The 24,558-nt window shown below is 29.8% G+C and overlaps 2 protein-coding genes across 2 annotated transcripts; both read left to right on the top strand.

Moving 5' to 3' along the window:
* Nucleotides 1-2,324: 2,324 nt before the first annotated feature.
* On the top strand, nucleotides 2,325-8,233 carry LOC123269580 (prion-like-(Q/N-rich) domain-bearing protein 25). Its single transcript, XM_044735417.1, has 7 exons — nucleotides 2,325-2,450; nucleotides 2,576-2,669; nucleotides 2,773-2,910; nucleotides 2,984-3,229; nucleotides 3,620-4,120; nucleotides 4,191-4,461; nucleotides 8,121-8,233. The coding sequence occupies exons 1-6, from the start codon at nucleotides 2,325-2,327 to the stop codon at nucleotides 4,445-4,447; spliced, it is 1,362 nt and encodes a 453-aa protein (XP_044591352.1). The 3' UTR covers nucleotides 4,448-4,461; nucleotides 8,121-8,233.
* Nucleotides 8,234-8,692: 459 nt separating this feature from the next.
* On the top strand, nucleotides 8,693-24,179 carry LOC123269018 (prion-like-(Q/N-rich) domain-bearing protein 25). Its single transcript, XM_044734509.1, has 14 exons — nucleotides 8,693-8,738; nucleotides 9,735-9,980; nucleotides 10,062-10,313; nucleotides 10,389-10,637; nucleotides 10,698-10,946; nucleotides 11,019-11,210; nucleotides 14,128-14,373; nucleotides 14,455-14,706; nucleotides 14,782-15,030; nucleotides 19,051-19,551; nucleotides 19,622-19,741; nucleotides 22,938-23,186; nucleotides 23,259-23,507; nucleotides 24,099-24,179. Exons 1-14 carry the CDS (start codon nucleotides 8,693-8,695, stop codon nucleotides 24,170-24,172), a joined length of 3,174 nt encoding a protein of 1,057 aa, XP_044590444.1. The 3' UTR covers nucleotides 24,173-24,179.
* Nucleotides 24,180-24,558: the final 379 nt, after the last annotated feature.

Genomic DNA, 24,558 nt, shown 5'->3' with positions numbered 1-24,558 from the left:
TCAATAAGCCAAAATTTTCATATTCATAATCCGTAAATCTCGGCAGTCACATATAGGTCACTGTAATGACTGCTGGTTGCTATAATGACGTTATTTTTATCGATAATTTTAATCACTACAATTCGGCAAACTTTTTTGCCTTTTCGTTAAATTCATAAATTAAAAATAAAATTTGTAAATTAAATTTACTGAAAACCACATGAATAACTTAAAAAAAAAAAACATTGGAATCGAACCATATTAGGAGTCGAACCTGGATTTCCCGGTTGGGCGTCGACAGCTCTACCAGTTAAGCCCCTAAAATCTCAATGATTTTATTAATTTGTTTTTGTACGTTTTAGTACTTTTGCACTACAACTTCCATTCAATAATTACATTTACAGTCATTTACATTAATCTAACCCAACGATGAGATAGTCCATCTGAAATAATGGTATTATTGTTAATTGGTAGATTGGGCAATAGGCTTAAAATTAATTCAGGACGTTCATTAAAAAAATTGATAAGAATCCTCATTTAAATATTACTTTAAAAAAATGAATCATAAATTGATTATAAAAATTATAATATAAACAATAACAAATAATGATAAATTTAAAAATAATTTGTATTGTGATTATGCTATTAGATAAAAAAATTAAAAAATTTTTTTTAGGTCATGTTCCAGATCAACCAAGACGATTAAAAATTCGGTATTTCAAGTCTGTCTATATATGAACTGATCTCGTTAACATACAAAATGTCGACTGAAAAGAGCAACAAATCCAGTAGATTTATCGGCAATCATCGGTCGTAATCCTATAGCTACTTAGCGTGAAATCTTATAATCGATAGTTTACTTAACCCAGTGCCACGTGCTGGCACGTGTTATAAGCTCCATTAGAGGGAGACAGGGAGAGAGAGAGAGAGAGAGAGAGAGAGTAATATAAGTGAACGTACAAATATAAATATACCCCGTGGCAGTACAGAAGAAAACATACATTGCATCGGAAAAGCTTGTGGAAGTAAAGAGCATCAATGAGATCTGGGATATCTATGTTAATATGCTCGTAGTGCTCGGAGTCTAGAGACTATTTGCGTACCCACCACAAGAGTTCACCGATCAAAATATATGGTGATGTTCACTATAAGCTTGCAAGAAGGGTGCCATGTGGGGGTGATCCGGCAATTCGACACGCAGCTGGTATTCTTTGGGGTTCGTGTGAGTTTTTAACCCTCAATAGAAGTGAGTTTGTTTTCAAAATAGCAAGGGTCTGCGGTATATATATTTATATTCATATATATATATATATATATATATATATATATATATATATATATATATATATATATATATATATATATGTCGGAGGAATACTGGTATGGGCATTATTGGAGTCCTTTGGATCATTTTCAGCCATCTTTATTTATTTCACAATAATCAAATATAACACAAACCTTGATTTGAAATATAACGTACACTAACTTGTACAAATGATAGATTTAATTACAAATATTCTACTACGATTGATATAACAGTTAAAGACGTTGGGGAAATAAGACCGAGAACGAATCCGGGGTCAGCAGGATGTATGCGATCTTTACTTGATCAATGTTCAACGAGAACTACCCTTCCAAGTACCCTAAGTACTTATTCACTCAACAATATTTCAACAGCCCTCATTGTCTGTCGATATTTCTAACTATATACTTTTTTACTTCTATCCTGTGACCTCGGCTACGTTTGGTGACCATTTTCACTCCGGACTTAAGCCCATCGTCATAACCATAAAAATATATTCAGCTTAAGTCGTAAATAATATTTAAATATTCTATGCTTTACAATTTTGCTTAAAATTAACAGACAAACTAAAATGTTGGGAATTTCCTATCTCTGGGAAAACCCAGCTCGATATTATCTCCGACATATATATATATATCATCCGTTTAGTAGCACCTCGATCGAAAAAAATGCTTTTATAATCTATCTAACGACAAATTTTTATTAGAAATATAATTGCTGTTCAAAATTATTGATTGGAACCAAATCATCAAAAGTAGATATGAAGTTATATAAAAATTTAGTAATTTCTGTGTCCGTAATTACGAAAAAAATTTTTCAAAAAAACAGAGCAATTAAGATACAACATCTAATTTTAAAAGAAAAAAAAAAAAAAAAACAACAACGATATTTTTTAGTCTTATCACAGTTTTTTACCTCAAATGTATTTCATTAAATAGATAACAATGAGAGCATAATTACCCATAACCTTCAGAAACGAGCCTGTACTTTAATAATATAATTTTAGTTTACAAAAAAAAGTTGTTCATACAACAAAAGAAAAATGATAGTCAAGCTGCAACGTCAGATTTTCGTTAAATTGGTTGCGTCAATTATTATATGCTACAATTTAGTAAAAGGTGATATAATTAGAGACACTCACCAGCATTGCGCTGAGCTCACAAAAACTGTAAGTATCTATTAATGATCATATTTATCACGATACTTCTTTTTTTAATATGTATTTTTGATTAATATAGTCGCAAATATCTTATTACGATCTGATATTTTTTATCATTTTCATTTTTCCTACAGTGCGATTCAGATCGCCAGTGTTGTAATTCAGATCATGTGTGCAGATTAATAGGGAGGGGAGCGTTTCGTCTTGAAAAAAGATGTCTCAAGTCAAGTATAATACAAAATAGCAATTGATCTTTAAACAATCGCTAATTTTTAAAATATTTACTTTTTTTTTATATAATAGAATGTTATTTAATACCGCAAAAAATAAGTTTCAGCAACTCTGGGAGGATCCTGCAAATCGGCGTACGACTGCGATAAAATCAGCTTTTCAAAATGTTCAGAAAATAATAAATGTGTATGTGAAGCAGGGTTCATTGCATTTGACAGTTTAACATGCTTATCACCACGTAAGTTTTAATTGAATTTCCTCTTTCATAACATCAAACTTTGAATTTTTTATTTAATTTTTTCATGATCCAGAATTAAGTGGATCTTGTACTTCGGACAATGACTGCAATTATACCATGCACGCAAAGTGCGCAGACAATAATAAATGTGAATGCAGAGCGAATAATGTTGCCGTAAATGGAAGATGCTTGCCAGTCGTAAACGGATTTTGTTGGAAAAACGAAACTTGTGCGACTAAAAACTCTATCTGTATTGATTCTACATGTCAATGTAACCCTGGATTCAAATTCTCACCTCAAATTAACGAGTGCCTCCAACGTAAGTTATGTCACAAAAAAGTTTACGATTATCAAATCTGCTTGTGAAAAAATTTTCTAATACAATCATTTATAGTTAATTGTAAATATATTAGTTACTTATTCTTAACATGGATATATCAAGCCATATTAGGACATATCGAGCCATACCAAGCTATAAATCGCCTGATGTGGCCGATTTTAAAATCAGTCCGTACATTAGCATTTTAAATCAGTCCAACAAAAACTATGTATGGATTTCGCATATATTGTTTTTGAAATTATACATGTCAGACAATATCAGAAAGGCCACCAGAAAATTTTTTCATGGGTAATCAAATCTGCTTGATTGTAGCTAATTAGTACCTACATGTTCCGATTTAATATACTTTTTTTTATATATTCGTATTAGCGTACATAGGAAAACCTTGTGAGGTCAATAGTAATTGCGACGAAATAGTAAATGGAGAATGTTCGAACGACAAACGGTGTACTTGCAAAAGAAACTCGATAATTTTGAATGAATTTACGTGTGGCCCAAAATTGGGAGGAGCATGTTCTGATGACGAAGAATGTCTAACAGAAAATTCAGAATGTGAAGACAATCTATGTGTATGCAAGACTGGATTTTTCGCCGTCAATACTTTCGACTGTCGTTTAGTTCCAACCAAATTGGGAATGCCTTGTAACTCGAAAGCAAATTGCAAGCATCTATATAATTCGGACTGCATTCGAGGTCAATGTGCTTGTCCATCAAATACTCTTGCTTTTGATCAAACTATGTGCTTATCAATGATAGGTGGAAATTGCCTGAGTCATAACGACTGTATACCTGCCTATTCAGTCTGTAATTCTAGTCATTGTGCGTGTCAACTCCAATATGTGCCGGCTTCGAGTAATCAATGTGTCTTAAGTAATATTTTGAAATAGGTGAGCACTAAATGAATTTTCAAGTGTTTATATAAAAACTTTTTTGTTACCAGAAAGCTCAGCTGTTGATTGTAGAAGCAATGCGGACTGTGGCGATGAAATGCGTCGAGAATGCAGCACTGACAATAAGTGCGTTTGTAAATCTAATTCAATTGCACTAGGGACTTATGAATGTAAGTCTCTTGTAGGTGGATATTGCGCTGAGGATACAGATTGTGTTGTCATTAATTCAATCTGCGTTTACAATAAATGTCAATGCAAGTTTAGATCAACACCTATATCACGCAATTTATGTCCCAAAAATTACTAATGTAAATTATGAAAGTGCGAATCTGACTTTTTTAATGCTTAAATAATCAAAAAAATTTAATTTTTCAATTTCGTATGAAAAAAATAATTAATTTTCATAATTTCAGAAACAAATCAGTCTACGTTCATCGAAAATAATTTTATATACTTGTATGTAAACGTATTGGCTCATTAGTAGTTTTTCTAATTAGGAATTAACAAAAAAATAACGCCTCTTCAGTTATTAGTACAGATTTTATTTCGAAACATATGTATTTTACTGTTGGACAACAATAATAAATGTTAAACTGTGAAACTTCGTTGTCTTTGTACATATAATCATCATTACATTAAGTACTATTATTAGTGTTTTATCTTTTGGAGTAAACCGATATGTTGAAAACAACTTGACAATACGCTCTTAATCATCATGTATATGTAATACATTTTTCATGTTAAAAATTTAATTTGTCCGTACAATTCTAAAGTTGATCTTGAGTTAGCAAAATTACAATATCATTTATTTATCATTTTTTACAATTATAATAAAAAAATGACGGGTAAAAATTCATTATTAAAATTAATTTTATTTTGGATTTTTATTACATTAATGATAAGTATCAAAATTATCAATAGTGATCATGAAGATAGTGGCAGTATTTTTTGCGCCTACCATACAGAGCGAGTATGTATTATCAATTATTGAAAAACTAACTAAATTGTTACAAAATTACTGATTCTTGATTATTGTTTCTTCAATGTGATATAAATTCTAAATCCCCATGTTGTATTGAGTTAGATAAATGCTCGAAAATAAGATGGGGTCCAACACGAATATAGATGTGTTAATGAAGGTAAACTTTGTCATAAATTGAACCACATTGGTGTATTTGATATAGCGATTGCAAAACGATCTTACTTCAGTAATTAATATAACTGGTTTGTGAAATGTTCCAGTGCTTTTGGGTGATAGCTGCAAATCTTCTTTGGATTGTCATAACGTACAACATGCTATATGTACGATCAGAAATAACTGCGAGTGTCGATCAAATTTCGTTGCAGTCAATACTTTGAAATGCATGTCGCCGTTAAACGAATTTTGTCTGAACGATAGTGATTGTTTAATTTACAATTATACTTGCAAAAATTCTCAATGTAAATGCAAATTTGATTTTCAACCATCATTAACGAATGCATGTGAACCAAGTTAGTATTGTCGAGCCAGAAAATATTGATTCAGTTTAGGTTTAAATCATTGACATGGAAACTGTTAATTTCTCATTTTTTTACGATTTTATCTATTTTTTTTTTTTTTTTTTTTTTTCAGAGAAGTTGTTCAAATTTTGTAGGAAAGATGACGAATGTAACAGCATAGTTCATGCAAAATATTCTATAGACAACGAATGTGTGTGTAGGCCAAATAATATTGCAGTAAATGATTCAACTTGCTTACCAAAAATGAATGCATTCTGTTGGAAAAATGAACCATGTGCTATCAAAAACTCTTTTTGCATTAATAATGTATGTAAATGTAGACCTGGATTCAAAAATATCCAAGATAAATTTTGTGCCCATAGTGTTTTACCATTTTTGTCAATTATGTTCATATTTATACCCATACAACAATCCCTCTCATATTCAATAGTTGCTAGCTTTATTTTTCGACTATTTATGTCTTACCGCAAATACTCGTGGAATATTTAAATTACAACTCTTGTACCAGTCTTACACAAGAATTTTGAGCCAGATTATATATAAAACATTTAGAAATAAAATTGTAAACGTTCTAACACACGTTTGTTGGTAAAGTTATTAATTCCGTTCTAGAAGAAAATTATACAGAATCTTGATGTATGTACCTTGTGCATGGCTTGCTCAAAATAAAACTGGCGAGGAAAGAATGATATGGGGAGTGATGTGTATCACATATTTTGAATATGTATTGCGCAAGTATTTACTGCAAGATTCTGGTACAAGAAATACATCACAATCTCTTTAAATGCATTATGTTGTAATTATCTTCAACATGCATGCTTCAGATGCCATGATCAAGTCATGCACAATTCTTGAGTAAGTTTCTTGCTGAAAAATCTTGTGCCAGCTACGTACATATAAAAAAACGCTATAGTAGCTATGGGTTTTGCACAAGGCTCTTTCACAAGAATTTTTCTCAAGCAAATGGTACTTACGATTTCAATTAATATAATTGTCCCTATTAATTAACCAAAAATTTTATTTCAGCATACTTGGAAAAGCCGTGTGAACATGATATAGAATGCGTTGACATAAAGAACTCTGAATGTTATTTGAATAAGTTTTGTGACTGCACAGAAAATGCTATGAAATTGAATGAGACATTTTGTGCACCACTTTTGGGAGGCTATTGCGTTAATGATGGACAATGCGTACCCGATAATTCTCTTTGTATTAATAATGTGTGTCAATGCAAAATAAATTTCGCTCCTACCGCTCAATATAGGTGTAAATTGGGTAAGAAATCATTCTTCTAAATAGAAGAATCACGCAAATGCGTGAGCTCCGTTAATAATTATCAAACCGTGCTTTTGTTTTCAGTTCCTTTAGAAAAGTATTGCGAAGCTGATTTCGAATGCAGAGATAAAGAACACAGAGAATGCTCTCGTGATAATAAGTGCATCTTTAAGCCCAATCACATTTCTGTGAACGAATCAACATGCCTTCCAGTTCTTAATGGATTCTGTATCACCGACGATGACTGTCAACATAGGAATTCATATTGTTCCAACCATCATTGCCAATGTAAATCCGGTTTTCTAGCTCTATCTAGTGAACAGTGTATACTAAGTAAAACAAAAATTCAATCTTATTTATTCATCTTTTTTACGAACGGAGTCAATGATGAGTGTCAGAAATTATGAAATAGAAATTTCACAAATCTAGATTCGCTCACCTTGTCTGTTCGGCATCGAAATAGAAAATTTCATAAGAATTAATGTAAAACGGCACACAAGCTTTGATGTTGTCCTAAGTCCTGAACTTCTATCAAATTAATTTCTGGTCGCAAAAATGCTCATTTTCTTTGGAAGAAATTTTTTATCTCAGTGTAGTTTAGTTCCAAATTAGTAATGACTTGACACACGAAAGCAGACTACATTTCTATAATTTTGACTGCATTCGAAGTCAACATGTTTGTCAATTAAATACTCTTATTGTTAATCAAACTGCTTGCTTATTGCTGATAGGTGGAAGTTGCTTTTCTTTTCGAGATTGTCAACCTGTCTCTTCAGTCTGTATTTTTAACTGTTGTGATTGTAACCTTCAATATATACTTTTAAACAATGACTGTATCTTAGATAAAATTCGGAAATAGGTGAGCACTAACTTAATTTTAGAGTGTTTACATGGAAACTTTTTTTTTACTAGAAAGCTTTGCTGCTGATTGTAAAAGCAATTAGGACTGTGGTTCATGGATGTAAGTCTCTTGTAGGTGGATATTGCGCTAATGATACAGATTGTGCTATCATTAATTCAGTCTGCGTTGGCAATACATGTCATTGCAAGTTTACATTAACACCTATAGCACGGAATCCATGTCCCACATTTTACTAATGTAAATTATGAAAGTATGTATCTGACTTTTTTAATGTTTACACAACCAAAAGCCATTTAATTTTTTAATTTCGTATGAAAAAAATAATAAATTCTCATAATTTCAGAAACAACTCAGTCTACGTTCATCGAAAATAATTTTATCTAGCAAGAAATGAGTACCTCATCAAAAGTTGAATTTACAAATAAGAAATTTTAAATAAGAGATTACTTAGTTACCGACAATTTCAGGTTTAATCAATCTATAAATAATGAAATTTTTAATATCTAATATAATATTGACTATTTTTGTCAAATACAATAAAGATAATAATTTTCTTTGTTTTACCTTAATGACTTTTTATTAATCTACCTTCCTATTTCTATTGTTTCAATATTTTGTGAGATCAAAAATATAATCTTACAACACTGATTTTGTTGGAAAAATAAGCAATTATTTTTTAGACATAAATTTTTCAAATTTAAATCTCTTATAACTCGTTCACTTTTGAAACTCAAAAATATGACGTTTATACTTTTTAAGCTCGTTGAACTTAGAAATCACTTAATTACATTCAATTTCTTGATACATACATATATATTGGAACTAGGAACAGTAAAGTGTGTATAGTTATGGTAACTCTACAATTTCGTTCCCAGAACGAAATTTTTTTCCCGTGCATAAATACGTCTTAGAAAAATGACTAATACTTGCCTAAAAATTCACATAAGATTTAAATCATCAAGTATGTGAGCTCAACTATATGCCAAATTCCATTAATTGATGTGTACCAAGACTGAACAATTTTATTAATTAGTTGGCAAAAAATGTATTATTGAGAACTATTAGTCTAAAATTTATAAAATATTTTTCATAACGAACGGCGGTTAAATATATTAAACATTAAACCTATTGAGATGCTATGTTTGTTTAAAAAGTACCAAAAATCAACATAATTTTGTAAAAAATCCAAATGAAGCAATTTCGATGCTTGATCCGAAAAAAATAATGCTCAAAAAATTAAAAATATAATAAAAAAATAAGCATTGTGTATTTATTTGATACTTATTTTTCATTCTATTTAACGTTATGCTCTTAATAAATTCTATAATTAAAGTATTAAATGACATAAATGTTATTATTTTAACTCGTAACACATATTTCTTATCAAATCTAAATTCTTTTAAACTAGTAAAATATTTTTAAAACAAAAATATTATAATTATAAGTAAACTGTATAGTCACAAATATAATGTTGAAACTATGTTTTTAGTTATTATTTTTAACATTACTACGAAGTAAACCTCTTGACTCTTTATAAATATAATTATGTCAACAATATAAAATTAGTGGTTTAATAAGAAATAAAAAAAAACCAAACCATGAAGCAGCTTTCATTTTTAATATTTATTGTATATTTTGTTATATTCATAATATTTAGTATCTTATCGTCAACACTTAGCGAAAGGAATTGTGCTCTACATCTGGAACATGTAAGTGTCAATTTTACAAACTGCAATTTTTTATATTAAATTATTTACACCCAAAAAAAAAACTTGAAAAACTTTTCTCAATAGTGCAGCGCACTTTTTTCTAAACGATGCTGTTCTGAAGAACATTATTGCATTTCACTAGGATGGGGTTCATATCTTCGTGAATTAAGATGCGTGAAACCAGGTACACTTTCAATGAATTTTTAAGTCGGAAATAATTTTAACCTGCTATTTTTTGACTTTTCAAGCAATCTTAGGCGAAACTTGTGTATCACCATTTGACTGCCACAAAGTCAATTTTGCGACGTGTTCAAAAAATAAAACATGCGAGTGTGTTGAAAATTTTGTCGCAGATGGTAATTCAAAATGCTTATCGCCGGTCAATGATGATTGCATGAATGACGATGATTGCCTAGGTGATTTATCGTGTATTAATTCTCAATGCAAATGTCAAATAAATTTTCAATTAACATTCGATAATCAATGTAAACAAAGTAAGTTTCTTCCCATGCAACTAATGAAAAATAATGTAAGCCACTAGATCAAATTTCGATAACATTTTATTTTAACTCCAGATGTTCTCAAGCTTTTCTGTCAATCGGATAGAGATTGTGATGAGGTGCGTCACGCAAAATGCTCGAGCAGTAACAAATGCGTATGTCGACCGAGAAATACCCTAGTAAATTCCACAATCTGTATGCCAATGATCGGCGCATTCTGTTGGAAAGACGAACCTTGTGCTATCGACAATTCTGCTTGCATCAATAGTACTTGTCAATGCAAACCAGAATTTAAGTATTTTTCCGAAAACGATGTTTGTTTGAACGGTAAGTGAAGCAGTTATTGGTAATTCAGTGCACCTACTCAAATAAGTGTGTATCTCCTTTAATGTTTTCTAATAGAATATGTAGGGATGTCTTGTAAAGACCATCAAAACTGCAAAAGTCTACGTAATACCGAGTGTTCATCATTTCATAAGTGTGTTTGTCTATTAACAACAAAGAAAGTCAATGCTACAACATGTCTGTCAAGATTGAATAGTTATTGCGAGCATGATGAGGACTGTGTCGATCCTCATTCAACTTGCATTGCTAATAAATGTCAATGCAGGCCAAATTATATTACTATCGACAATGATAAATGTGAATTAAGTAAGCGTACTGCTAAAATTTAAATGTAATTCAAATATTGATTCGATTGTTCCTTTATAGTTACACTAGGGAAAAAATGTAAAGGCGATTCAGACTGTCAAAACTTATTTAGTGATGAATGTTCCGCAGATGAAATTTGTGTTTGTAAACTACATCATGTTGCCATAAATGAGTCGGTTTGTCAACCAGTACTGAACGGAATTTGTTTTAGTTCGGAAGACTGTCAAGTAAAAAATTCTAAATGTCATTTTAGCTATTGTCAATGCAAATCAGGGTTTGTACCCTTTTCACAGAATTTATGCTTAAAAGGTAAGAATAAATTTTCATTGATATGCAGTGATCTATATTATTTGCTTAAAAATTTTTGGCATGTTCGAATAGAGGAATTGCTTGATTCATGCGGACCAGATGAAGGTTGTGAATCTTCAGGCAAAAAACAATGCTCCAAAAGTGGAAAATGCATTTGCACAAATAAGTCTCTCACTCAAAATCCATCAATAAAATTTGACTGTACACCATTAATAGGCGGATTTTGTAATGACTCAAGTGAATGCGAAATCGACAATTCTATATGTATTGATAATAAATGTCAATGCAATCCTTCTTCTACTTTTGCAGCGGACAATTTATGTATCTTTATGGACTGATCATGAAATTCATGTTCTGGAAAAAAAAACATTTAATTCGAATTATCATCAGAAACTTTCGAATGAATTTTAATAATTTTCAAAATAAAGTTTATAATGGAAGTTGAAGTGTCATTGTTTTTAATCCAGTCTAGTTTGATAGGCCTAATAAATTGAATTGCATAACAAAATATTTATATCTTTTTAATTTCCTAGTGACAAAATTAGGAATTATTATAAATCAGGAAGTTTGGATGGGATTATCGAAAATCGAAATTACTTCAGATTTCGATGTTTTGCTTAAGGAGCAGCTTTCTAACTTTTTCCACGATGACTTCCGCACGGCCCACATATGTGTGGGTTTGTGTGTGTGTAAAGATATCAAAATTTTTAATCTGCTTAACTGATCAAATTTATGAGGGTTTTGCTATCCTTAGATTTCATGACCATAAAATTAATTCGATATATAGTTTGACATATACAATTCGACTTATCAAAAAATCTCAAAATAAAATTTTTTTAAAAATTATCTTTTTAAATAATTTTCATTGCACTGTGCAGATCGATTACAATAATGTTGAATTTCAGATTGAAGAAAAAATATTGTACAGAATTGTTATTTTATTGACTTATTTTTTATCGAACGATATATGATTTCGGTCAGTCTTGATAATATTACTCATCAATTTTTATCTTTTAACGAGCTAGCTGTCTAAAAATTACAACTTCAATTCAATTTTACAGCAATTACCTAAGAATAATCTTGAGTCTATCAAAATTTATTGAATGTAGACCATGAGAACGAAAAAAAAATTACATCTTATGAAATATTTCAACTATTGACCTCGAGGAGCTAAAAAATTAACCAATTGGAAAATTTTCAAGCGTCCCAAAATCTAAAAACCTGTAAGTTCTAGGGATAACCTGCAGAATCGACAGTTTTTTTTATTTTTCTTTGTTGATTTTGAAACTGTTCTTCTAAAATATTAGCATTAATATTTTCGGATGAGTCAACCGATAAGAAATGGTAGTCTCAACCAAAAAAATGTTGACGAAACCTAATTTTTTTTGTGTATCATAGGCATAAACCGTTTTAGAAATTACTATATTTGCAATTTTTGTCAACAAATTCATACTGTTATTTGAATCATTAGGTGTATTAGCCCAACTATGTGCCCAATTTAATTGATCGATGTGTACCCGCTATGAATAATTGATTAGAAAAGGCTAAGTGATTGATATAAGCCTAAAATTTATGTTAAGTTTTTCAGAATAAACGGAAGTTAAGTGCGAAGAATTCCAAACTTATAAATACGCGATTTTTTAATTAGAATTAAGTTTTGATGATATACGTATTTGTGAGTCCAATATCATTCCATTTAAGTCGACGAAGTGTTTGCTATTGATAGATGGGTACTGTACTGAAAATTCTGACTATGATATAAATAAATTTGTTTACATTATAAACAAATCCGAACAAAAACAGTTTCACTGTAAAAAAGTCGCGCCAAGTCCACGTTCATAAGACTATTAGAAAAAAAAAAATTTTTTTTTTCTTTACAAAAAGATACAAAATAAAAAAATTAAAAAATCCAAGTAACCGATATGATTGTTTATGAATTTCGGAAATTAAAAAAAATTTTATTGTAAATGTAAGCTGTGAATTACTTTTTTTAACTGTAGTTGCTTATCTATAGGAGGATTACTACACATTTTTATTTTATCTAGTCTGTGGCGCTGACCTTTCTCCGTCAAAAAAAAGTCAGGACCGAAATTTGTGAGCGAGCTATAGTATGTGCTGATAAAATTTAATAATTTCAAGTAAATAAATTGTTATAAGTGAATATAATTAATTAATACGGTGAAATAAATTATGAATTACTGTTATGATAAACAAATTGGGTAAAAAAGTACCGTAGAATTAAATAAAATTTCGCAGCCTCAAAAAACCGTTCTGCTTACAGTAAACATAGTCGGTAGTCTGGCGCTTCGTTTACAACGGATTTGAACGGAACTTGGCGCCAGATTCTACCGAATCTCTGAATGTCAGTGTCAATTATCGTCTAAAGCCGTTTCTAAAAATCAATGCTTTTTTACCAGTAACTTTTTGAGGTGATTTAATGATGTTACAATTAATTTTTCCCAATATACAATTACTACTTCCAATCATCTTTCATTGATGCAAAAATCTATTCTATGAATTTAATGCTAGATTGTAAAAAATAAATTTGGAATCTATCAATAAATCAATTTAATCCTTATTTCAACAAAAAATTTATTCTCGAATTGTATTTGCCATAATGTTAAAAATTTATTGAACCTACACAGTTCTAATTTTGTACAAAATATGATAAAAAACTAATCATTAAATCCAATTATTCGACACATTGATAATTATTATTGGGATAGCACTCAAACTATAAACTATAAATATAATTGTCGTTGTCGAAATCTTACGACAATATAAAATCAGTAGTTTGATAAGAAATAAAAAAAAACCAAACCATGAAGCAGCTTTCGTTTTTAATATTTATTATATATTTTATTATATTCATGATATTGAGTATCTTAACATCAACTCTCAGTGAAAGGGATTGTGCTCCATATCTAGAACCTGTAAGTGTTAATTCTACCAATTAAAATTTTTTATATTAAATTATTTACACCCAGAGAAACAACTAAAAAAACTTTTCTCAATAGTGCAACGCCTTTTTTTCTAAACCATGCTGTTCTGAAGAACATTATTGCGTTTCACTAGGATGGGGTGCATATCTTCGTGAATTAAGATGCGTGAAACCAGGTACGCTTTCAATGAATTTTTATGTGGGAAATAATTTTAACCTGCTATTTTTTGACTTCTCAAGCAATGTTGGGCGAAACTTGTATATCACCATTTGACTGCTACAAAGTCAATTTTGTGACGTGTTCAGAAAATAAAACATGCGAGTGTGCTGAAAATTTTGTCGCAGATGGTAATTCAAAATGCTTATTTCTGGTCAATGATGGTTGCATGAATGACGATGATTGCCTAGGTGATCTATCGTGTATTGATTCTCAATGCAAATGTCAAGTAAATTTTCAATTAACAGTCGATAATCAATGTAAGAAAAGTAAGTTTCTTTCCATGCAAGTTATGGAAAATAATGTAAGCCACTAGATCAAATTTCGATAACATTTTATTTTGACTCCAGATATTTTCGAGCATTTCTGTCAATCGGATAAAGATTGTGATGAGGTGCGTCATGCAAAATGCTCAAGCATTAACAAATGCGTATGTCGACCGAGAAATACCCTAGTAAATTCCACAATCTGTATGCCAATGATCGGCGCATTCTGTTGGAAAGACGAACCTTGTGCTACCGACAATTCTGCTTGCATCAATAGTACTTGTCAATGCAAACCAGGATTTAAGTATTTTTCCAAAAACGATGTTTGTTCGAACGGTAAGTGTAGCAATTATTGGCAATTCAGTGCACCTACTTGAATAAGTGTGTATCTTCTTTAATGTTTTCTAACAGAATATTTAGGGATGTCTTGTAAAGACCATCAAGACTGCAGTAGTTTACGTTATACCGAGTGTTCATCATTTCATAAGTGTGTTTGTCTATCAACAACAAAGAAAGTCAATGCTACAACATGTCTATCGAGACTGAATAACTATTGCGAGCATAATGAGGACTGTGCCGATCCTCATTCATTTTGCATTGCTAATAGATGTCAATGCAGGTCGAATTATATCAGTATCAATGATTTCAAATGTGAATTAAGTAAGTAGCCTTGAAAAAATTTTGTGAGATCGTTATTTATTTCTATATAATTTTTTAACTAAACGTTATGTCAAAAATCTCTGATGGAAGGCACATGATCACTAAATCGTCTCTTAACAAGAGAGTTAAGTTCTAGAACATAGATCTGTGTTTTTTATTTTTCTCAAGGGCTTATCTGATATAAGTTGTAAGTCTTATCAATTATTAAACTAAATGTTATTGGCTACGATATTCTCATTGATGTATTCATTTTAAAAAATTGTAATTAGTTATTGTTTTACTCATATATATATATATATATATATATATATATATATATTGGGATAAATTACGTTATCAACCTATATAAAGCCATCTCTGGCTGTGTCTTGCCAAATTAAGAAAAATTTTTACAGATAGTGAATATTATTATAGTTTGAAAATAATATAGAAATTATTCAATCGTTTGTTCTCTTATAGTAACACTAGGAGATAAATGTAAAGGTGATTCAGATTGTCGTGACCCATCCAGTGAATTATGCTCCGCAGATGAAATTTGCGTTTGTAAACCACATCATGTTACCGTAAATGAGTCGGTTTGTCAACCAGTACTGAACGGAATTTGTTTTAGTTCGGAAGACTGTCAAGTAAAAAATTCTAAATGTCATTTTAGCTATTGTCAATGCAAATCAGGGTTTGTACCCTTTTCACAGAATTTATGCTTAATAGGTAAGAATAAATTGTCATTGATATGCAGTGATCTATATTATTTAATTAAAAATTTTTGGCATGTTCGAATAGAGGTATTGCTTGATTCATGCGGACCAGATGAAGGTTGTGAATCTTCAGGCAAAAAACAATGCTCCAAAAGTGGAAAATGCATTTGCACAAATAAGTCTTTCACTCAAAATCCATCAATAAAATTTGACTGTACACCATTAATAGGCGGATTTTGTAATGACTCAAGTGAATGCGAAATCGGCAATTCTAAATGTATTGATAATAAATGTCAATGCAATCCCTCTTCTACTTTTGCAGCGGACAATTTATGTATTCTTAAGAACTCATCATGAAATCCATGTTCTGGAAAAAAAAATATTTAATTCGATATATTATTAGGAACTTTGAATGAGAAATTTAATGATTGTCAAAACAAAGATTGCAATGAAAATTAAAGCTTAGTAGTCTTCATTCTGATCAAATTTTATACTGAAAGAAATTTTCTTTAAAAATTACCGTTAAATTCACAGCAATCGTGGAACGAATGACACGACCTAATCATTTGTCGGTAAATGAGATAATTTTTAACTTTTTTTTCAAAAAATTTTACCGTAGTTTACTGTAAATTTTTTTTGGTTCTCAGTGAATTTAATGGTAATTTGAAAGAAACTTTTTTTCCTTGTATAGATCTAATAAATCGAACTGTTCACTAAAACAATATTTTGTATTCTTAACTTTTAATTTTTTGTTGAGAGAGAAAGAAATTCAAAATTGGTATATTTATTTCCAATTGAAAAAAATTGAATTTTTATTAGATTTCAATATCTATATGTGATGGAAAGTTTTTCTAACAACTCCCTCAATAATTTTCGTGTCAAATTTCATAATCAAATTTTTCGTAAAAAAATGTTTCTTTAAATTAATTTTTAAATGTACTGTATTGTGCTGATCGAATGTAGTTATATGAAATTGAATAATAAAAAAAACATTATGTCCAGAATTACCAATTAATTGAAATATTTTATTTGAAACATTTTATATCTTTTATTGTCGGACTATAATACTACGTACATCAGTGTTTTATCTTTTGACGCAATAGCCGTCTAATTATAGCTACTCAACAATACATTTTTAATCCTTATAAAAAATTTACACATTTTCTAAGCGAAATTCGATCTGATTAGACAATAATTGCCTAAAAATAATTGCAGTCAATCAAATTTATTATATGTGAATGATTTCAATATTACATAATGTACTAAAAAATAATGTTTAGATAATCAATATTTAATATTATTGAACTGCAATAAAATCATCGAATGTAAATATAAAGGAATATAAAAATTTAGTGAATTCTCTGTCTATAATGACAGTAACAGTTAAAAAAAAAAAAAAAAATAAAATAAAACTGAAGATAATAATAAATAGAAAAAACAAAATTTTTTTTTATTCTTATCGCACTTATATTTCAAATGTCACTCATTAAATTGATTATAATTACAGCATAATTGCTCGTATACTTCAGAAACAAGTCGGTTCAAAAGCACAGAACAGCGATTTATTTGAGCTCGGAGAGCTCAAAATTACACAAAAATTATATTTTTGAGCTCGAAGAGCTTAAAAAATAAGTGAATTGTTGAGCACTTAGGTATGGAGGTAGCGGGAAGTTGCAGGGATGACCTTTAGGGTCAACCGTTTTCCTAATTTTTAACTTCCCGCTAAGAAAATCGAAGATTTTCAAAAATCGGGAAGTTATTGTTTTCACCCCGTTTTGCAAAAATCGAGTTTTCATCAGATCTCGACGTTTGAAGGTCACAGGAAGCTTCCCTGACTATCCCCGCGAGGTTGTCACGGTGTCTGTATGTATGTGTGTGTGTGTGTGTGTGTGAAAGTATGTGAACCGCTTATAACTTTTGAACGGCTTGACCGGCTTCATCGCGGTTGGTGCCATTCGAAAGGGCTTGACTAAACTTAGATTTTGAAACCTATTTGGACCGATTCAGATAGATTTTAAGAAATCTTAAAAAAACTGAAAGAAAAATTTTTTTTGAATGTGGTTTTTTTGGAATAACTTTTAAACGGCTTGAAGGTTCAATTCCAAAAACTAATAAGCTCTTAACCTCAAAAAACCACGTCGATCGCCACCAGTCCGGTCAAAATCGGTTGATTCGTTCGAGAGATATCGTGAACGAAAGAAAACCGAAAAAAGTGTTTTTTCGGAATAACTCCAAAATTCCTAGCGCCATCAATTCAAAATTTAAAATTCTTTGTGAGGCTTAAAAAACTGCGTCGAATGCTTCTAACCGCGTAAAAATCGGTTTATTCATTCAAAAGTTATTGCGGTTTAAAAATTCAAAAAATAGTGTCTTATCAAATCTCTATCAGACTTTTGAGCTCGAAGAGCTTTAAAGCATAGGAAAGCAATCTATTTGAGCTCGGAGAGCTCAAAATAACCCATAAATTGTTAAAATTTTAAGCGCCTAAGTATGGAATTAGCGGAAAGTTGCAGGGATGGCCTTCAGGGTCAACCGTTTTCCTAATTTTTTTTTTTAAATATCAGCGCCCTTTTTTCTTGTCATATACGCACGCAGTCTAAAAAAATCTAGCTTGATCACGTGGCGCCATAGTTTTCACGTGACGGTTGTACGGTTGTATCGTAGTGAATTTTTATTAAAATTCAATTTAAAAAAAAATACGCTAACTACGCCACTGATATGAAATACGGACCCAGTTAATCGAATTCTGAAACTAATAAAAAAGGTCCGGTCTTGAAATATCAATTTGTTCGGGAGTAATCGTTGGTACATCCAAAATGGGGTGACATCCGGACGTCCACGTAAAATTTTCTTCAAAACGATTTGTTTTTCACAATAGCAGCATGAAATGATTTTAGAAAGTTAAAGATGGTTTAATTTAAGTGTTTTCTCGGTGTACATGTACTTATATTATTGTACAAGTGTAATATAGTTGTGATAGAGGCATTTAAAGATCACAAAATTGCTTGACCTTGATGAGTCGAGTATAAAGCACAATTTCACGCGCTTCGCGCTATGAGGCGTGCAAAAAATGATCATTATTTTAAAACGCGACAATACAAATTTAAGTCTTTTGTTATGAAACGATTCAGCCATTATGCGCACTCTGTCAAAAATTTGTATAAGGCTAATTTAAGTCGCAAAATTATTTATGTGCATGTATGGTTATATGAAGTCATACGATGACATAACAGAAAATTTTTTTCATGAATAATCAGATCTTTTTAATTATAGGTTTGGTTATATATCTTTCGATATAATCTTTTTTTTCTGCTATTTGTATTAGCGTACATAGGAAAACCTTGTGAATCCAACAGTGATTGCGAAAAAATAGAAAGTGGAGAATGTTCGAACGACAAACGTTGTACTTGCAACGAAAACTCAATAATGTTGGATGAATTTTCCTGCGGTCCTATATTGAGTGGAGCATGTTCTGATTACATGGAATGTTTACCAGAAAATTTGAGGTGTGTTCACAATATATGCAGATGTAAGCCCGGATTTTTTGCCAGCAGTAGCTTCAATTGTAGTTTAGCCGTAACCAAATTGGGAATGGCTTGTGAGTCGAAAGCTGGTTGCAAGAATCTCTACAATTCAGACTGCATTGGAGGTCAATGTGTTTGTCAATCAAATACTCTTGCTGTTTATCAAACTGCATGCTTATCGCTGATTAATGGAAGTTGTCGAAGTCACGAAGATTGTCTAGATGCCAATTCAGTCTGTATTTTTAATCGTTGTGAATGTAAACTTCAATATGTACCAGTTTCAAGCAGCCAATGTATCTTAGGTATAATTGTAAAATAGGTGAGCATTAATTAAATTGTTAACTGTTTATATAGAAATTTTTTTGTTACCAGAAAACTCAGCTGTTAATTGCAGAAACAATGCGGATTGTAGCGATCAAATGCGTAGAGAATGCAGCACTAATAATAAGTGCGTTTGTAAATCTAATTCAATTGCACTAGGGGCTTATAGATGTAAGTCTCTTATCGATGGATATTGTACTAGTGATACAGATTGTGATGTCATGAATTCTTCCTGCTACGGCAATGCATGTCAATGCAAGTTTACATTAACACCTATATCTCGCAATCTATGTCCCACAAGTCTCTAACGTAAATCATTAAACTATTTGACTTTATAATTAAAAGATTTTAATTAATGTTTACACAATTAAGAAAAATTAAATTTTGCACGACTTATGATGCAAAGCATCAAAGAGTGCTTTACGATCGAAAAAATTTGTTTGCCTCATTTCGGCAACTATTTTTACTATAATAGCCTTGTTAATTCACGGAATCAATACATTTGTGATGATAATCTAACAAAGATTAATTACATAATTCTCAAAAGTTTATTAAGTGCAAAAGAAACGGAAAAATAGTTGAAAAAATGTTCCTGTCCGTCATGTATGAAACCCTAAAAACACTGTAGCTTGCTAACAAATCCAGTAATTGCATTATTGTCCTGCTTCAGCTGTTGTATATATTTTTTTTTCACATTCTTTTATTTTAATATTATTTCATAATTAAATGAGCATTATGAGGCGTGCACTTTTGGATTTTCCAAACTTTTTTAATTTCGTATTGAAAAAATAATAAATTTTTATAATTTTTGAATCAGAACAGTCAACGATAATCGGAAAAGATTTTTCCTAGTATGAAATAGTTACTTATTCAAAAATTGAATTTATGGATAAGAAATTTCAAATAGGACATTTCTAAGTTCCAAACAATTCCAAGTTCTGTTAAACTACAATAATGTTGTCAAAATACTTTTGAGTGCTACTGTATAATGACGATAAAAATAAAAAAATATAAAAAAAAAAAAAACAGAACAATTATGATACAAAGACTAATTGACAAAAAAGTTATTTTCTAATATTATCACAGTTTTATATTTAATATTTTCCAAATAGACAATAATTGTAACATAATTATCCGTATCCTTCACAAATAAGTCGGTTGTAAAAAATTTTTCGTTGACTCAATATTAATGATCTTACTTTAGTTTCACCACAATAGTGTTCGATACAACGGAAAGAAGATGATAATCAAGCTTCAACATCCGAATTTCGCTAAATTGGTTGCGTTGATTATCATATGCAACAATTTAGTTAAAGGCAATATAAGTAGAGACTCTCGGTCGCTTTGCGCTGAGTTCATGGAAAGGATAAGTATTTATTTATAATTGTATAAATGTCGATGTTTCTCTTTTTTAGTACTGTAGATCGATAAAGTCTCAAATATCTTATCACGATATGATAAATTTTATCGCGTTTATTTTTTGTATAGTGCAATTTTGATCAACGGTGTTGTAACCCAGATTATGTGTGCAAGCCAATGAAAAGGGAAGCATCTAGTCCTGAAAAAAGATGTCTCAAGCAAAGTATAATAAAAATACTAATCAATCTTTAAACAATCACTCGTTTCTAATATATTAACTATTTATCAAGAATGCTATTCAATACTGCGAAAAAGTAGTTACCGTATCTCTAAACGGATAATTTAAAAAAAAAGTACGTACAACATTTTTGCACTCTTGGAGCTCAAAAATTTTATAGGTGTAAATAGTTTTAAATATTTAATGTAATGACAAATTTCTGTTTTTCTGTTGTAAAGCATTTTTTGAGATTTTTAAAATGCGATATTTTTTGGTCAAATGCAAATAAAGAAATTTTGATTCAATTTTAAAATTATCGGTTAAGTACTTCGAAAGCTACACGGTGAGAAATTTCTGTAGAAATTTACTATGCATACATAATAAGACTGAACCTTAATGACTCAATTCAAAATATTACCATAAAAATTTAAGAATATCATATTGTACCAATCAATATTTACTAGGGACCATAGTAAATTTGACCATGCAACTGTTACATAAACATATATAAAAAATTTTCGTAAACTGACAGAACAAAAACTGTTAGTGTGCTTAAAACTTTTCATTATAGTTCCATAGTAAAATTTCTGTTGCTCAGTCGACAATAAAAATTTATAAAAAAGTTTCACATTTAGTCACGTGTACTCGGTTTAAATTTAAAATTGTGACTATGAAATTTTCAAATGTCCCATAGTAAACGTATGCGCGTCAGTCGCGACGCGCGCTCTTTCATTTTTTCGTGCTGCTTTGTTTTGTCAACATAAGTCTACAGACGCTATCAGTAGTGGTTAACGGTGTTATGAAAATTGCAATAAACATTAAGTTTTAAATAAATATTAGTTGATAAATCCATCAACACATGAATAGTTAATGAAAATTTGTAAGATTCATAAATAATAAAATATTTAATAATTTACCGTGAAAAATTAAAATGAAAACAAACATTTGATGGTTAACCTGCAACCGACACTTCTAATAATAATAAAAAATAATTTAAAAGTTATATATTGTGTTTATAATTATTCATAATAAAATTAACTGCCAAAATAAATCCTACATTGTTAAAAATGAAAAAAAAAATAAAAAAAACTATATTTTAAAAAAATATTTTTAAAAATTATTGCAAATAAAAAAAATCTTGTTTGGTTTGATATTTTTTTTGATTGCTAAAAACATTTTTTACTCTAAAATTTTTTATTTTTTACAAACGTTTTCTTATTTTTTTTGCTATAGTACATTCGGAAATTTAAATTATTGCATATTTCATTTTACTATGGTACATTTCAATTTCTACCATTTACTATGTCTGATTTCATTTGTTTCGGAAATTACTATGGGCCATTGTAAAATTTTATTCTAAGTCAATAAGGATCACTAGTAATATGCACCATTGTAATATCTAAAATCCATGCAGAATAAAAAATAATGGAAATTTCTCACCGTGTATGCGATAAAAAAAAAATCCTTTGAAAGCCTTGCTTTTCAAATTCCCCCAAATTTATAAGCTCAAACGAGTTTGAATTTTTCATAGGTCTGTATCAAAATCATCGAAGAAAAAGTCAAAGTAGCTTCCAAAAATCTGGGTGAAATCAATATTTTTTAAATTTGTGAAAATTATTGATTATTAATATTTAAGTTCTCGTCCATAATTTAAAATATTTAAATGATTAGATCTTGGGAATTTGGACAATAAATGAAGATGTTAAATTATAGAAATTATATTATTGATTATATATGATAGAAAAAAAAATTGATAAATTTTTACTTCTTGCGATTTTCTAAACTATTTAGGGCTGTTGGGAGATGCCTACGAATCATCTTTTGACTGTCATAATGTAGTCTTTACAATGCGTACAAAAGAAAATAAGTGCAAGTGTCAATCACATTTCATCGCAGTTAACAATTCAAAGTGTATATCACCATTGAACGAATTTTGTCTGAACGATAGTGATTGTTTAACTGACAATTCTACGTGCAACAACTCTCAATGTAAATGCAAATTCGATTTTCGACCAACATTATCTAACAAATGTGAACCAAGTAAGTATCTTCCATAATTTATAGCGTTATAAATTGGTTTAGCACTTTCAACTTCCTTTCTATTTTTTACAGAGAAGTTGTTGAAATTTTGTAGAAAAAATGAGGACTGTGCTGATATAATCCATGAAAAATGTTCTATAGACAACGAATGTGTGTGTAGGCCAAATAATGTTGCAGTAAATGGTTCAGCTTGCTTACCAGCAATGAATTCATTCTGTTGGAACAATGAACCATGCGCAGTTGAAAACTCTGATTGCATTGATAGTGAATGTAAATGTAGACTTGGATTCAAAAATATCCATGATAAACTTTGTATCAAGAGTAAGTTTAACTACTGTCACACTGAAAAAAATATTAACTTAAATTAAGAGAAAAATTCTTGAACTAAGAAAATAATTTTGACGAGTTTCATTGTCTTGAATCAAGATGAAAAATTTTTGAGTCAAGTAAAATTGACTTAAACCTAAAAAAATTTTTAGTTCAAGAATTTTTCTTTTCATATCAAGAATATGAAGTTCTTCAAAATTATTTACTTGCCCGAGTCAGAATAATGAACCTACATAAGCCTACATGAGCCTACAGGACAATTTTTAATTGTTTTGATCGATATTTTTCTTTAATTGTTTTGATTGATCAGTATAACCTCGCAAAATACACTTATACCAATATTAAATAGTGCAATATAAATAAATTTAAATAGTAACTAAAAATTTATTGATAAAAAAACTTAAAAATTCAATTTATAAATTGAATAATATCGATCAAAACAATTGAAAATTATTCTGTAGGCTCATGTAGGTTCATGTAGGCTCATATAGGTTTATTATTCTGACTCGGGTGATTCAAGTTAATTCTTTTTTCTGTCCAAATATATTCAAGTGTATTTTATGATGATCAATGATCTTGTTTTAGCATACTTGGAAATGCCGTGTGAACATGACATAGATTGCGCTGACATAAAAAATTCGGAATGTTATACACTGTAAAAAATTTGCGGAGTGAACGCGGAGTGAATGATTTTTAATTGATTCACTCCCAGCGGGAGTGATATTTACTCCGAGAAGGAGTTAATTTTTATTAATAATAAAATTCACTCCGCATTCACTCCCAAAATAAATGAATTTAGAAATAAATAAATTTTTGTAAAGAAAATATTTTTATAAACCCTTTTTATATTTAATTTATTATTTTTAATAATATTTCATTTTAATTATTATTATAATGTTTTTATTTATTTTTTTTTTATAAATTAATTATAATTAAAAATTGTCAAATGTTTTAACAATAAAATTTGAAATTTTTTTTTATATTCAATATCTCGAATAGTTAATAAAAAAAATATGTAGAAATATATATATATATATATATATAT

This window comes from Cotesia glomerata, linkage group LG7, assembly GCF_020080835.1.
Source record: "Cotesia glomerata isolate CgM1 linkage group LG7, MPM_Cglom_v2.3, whole genome shotgun sequence".
Lineage (NCBI taxonomy): Eukaryota > Metazoa > Arthropoda > Insecta > Hymenoptera > Braconidae > Cotesia > Cotesia glomerata.
Note: the sequence above shows the minus strand (reverse complement) of the source record. Positions and strands in the feature narration are given on the sequence as shown.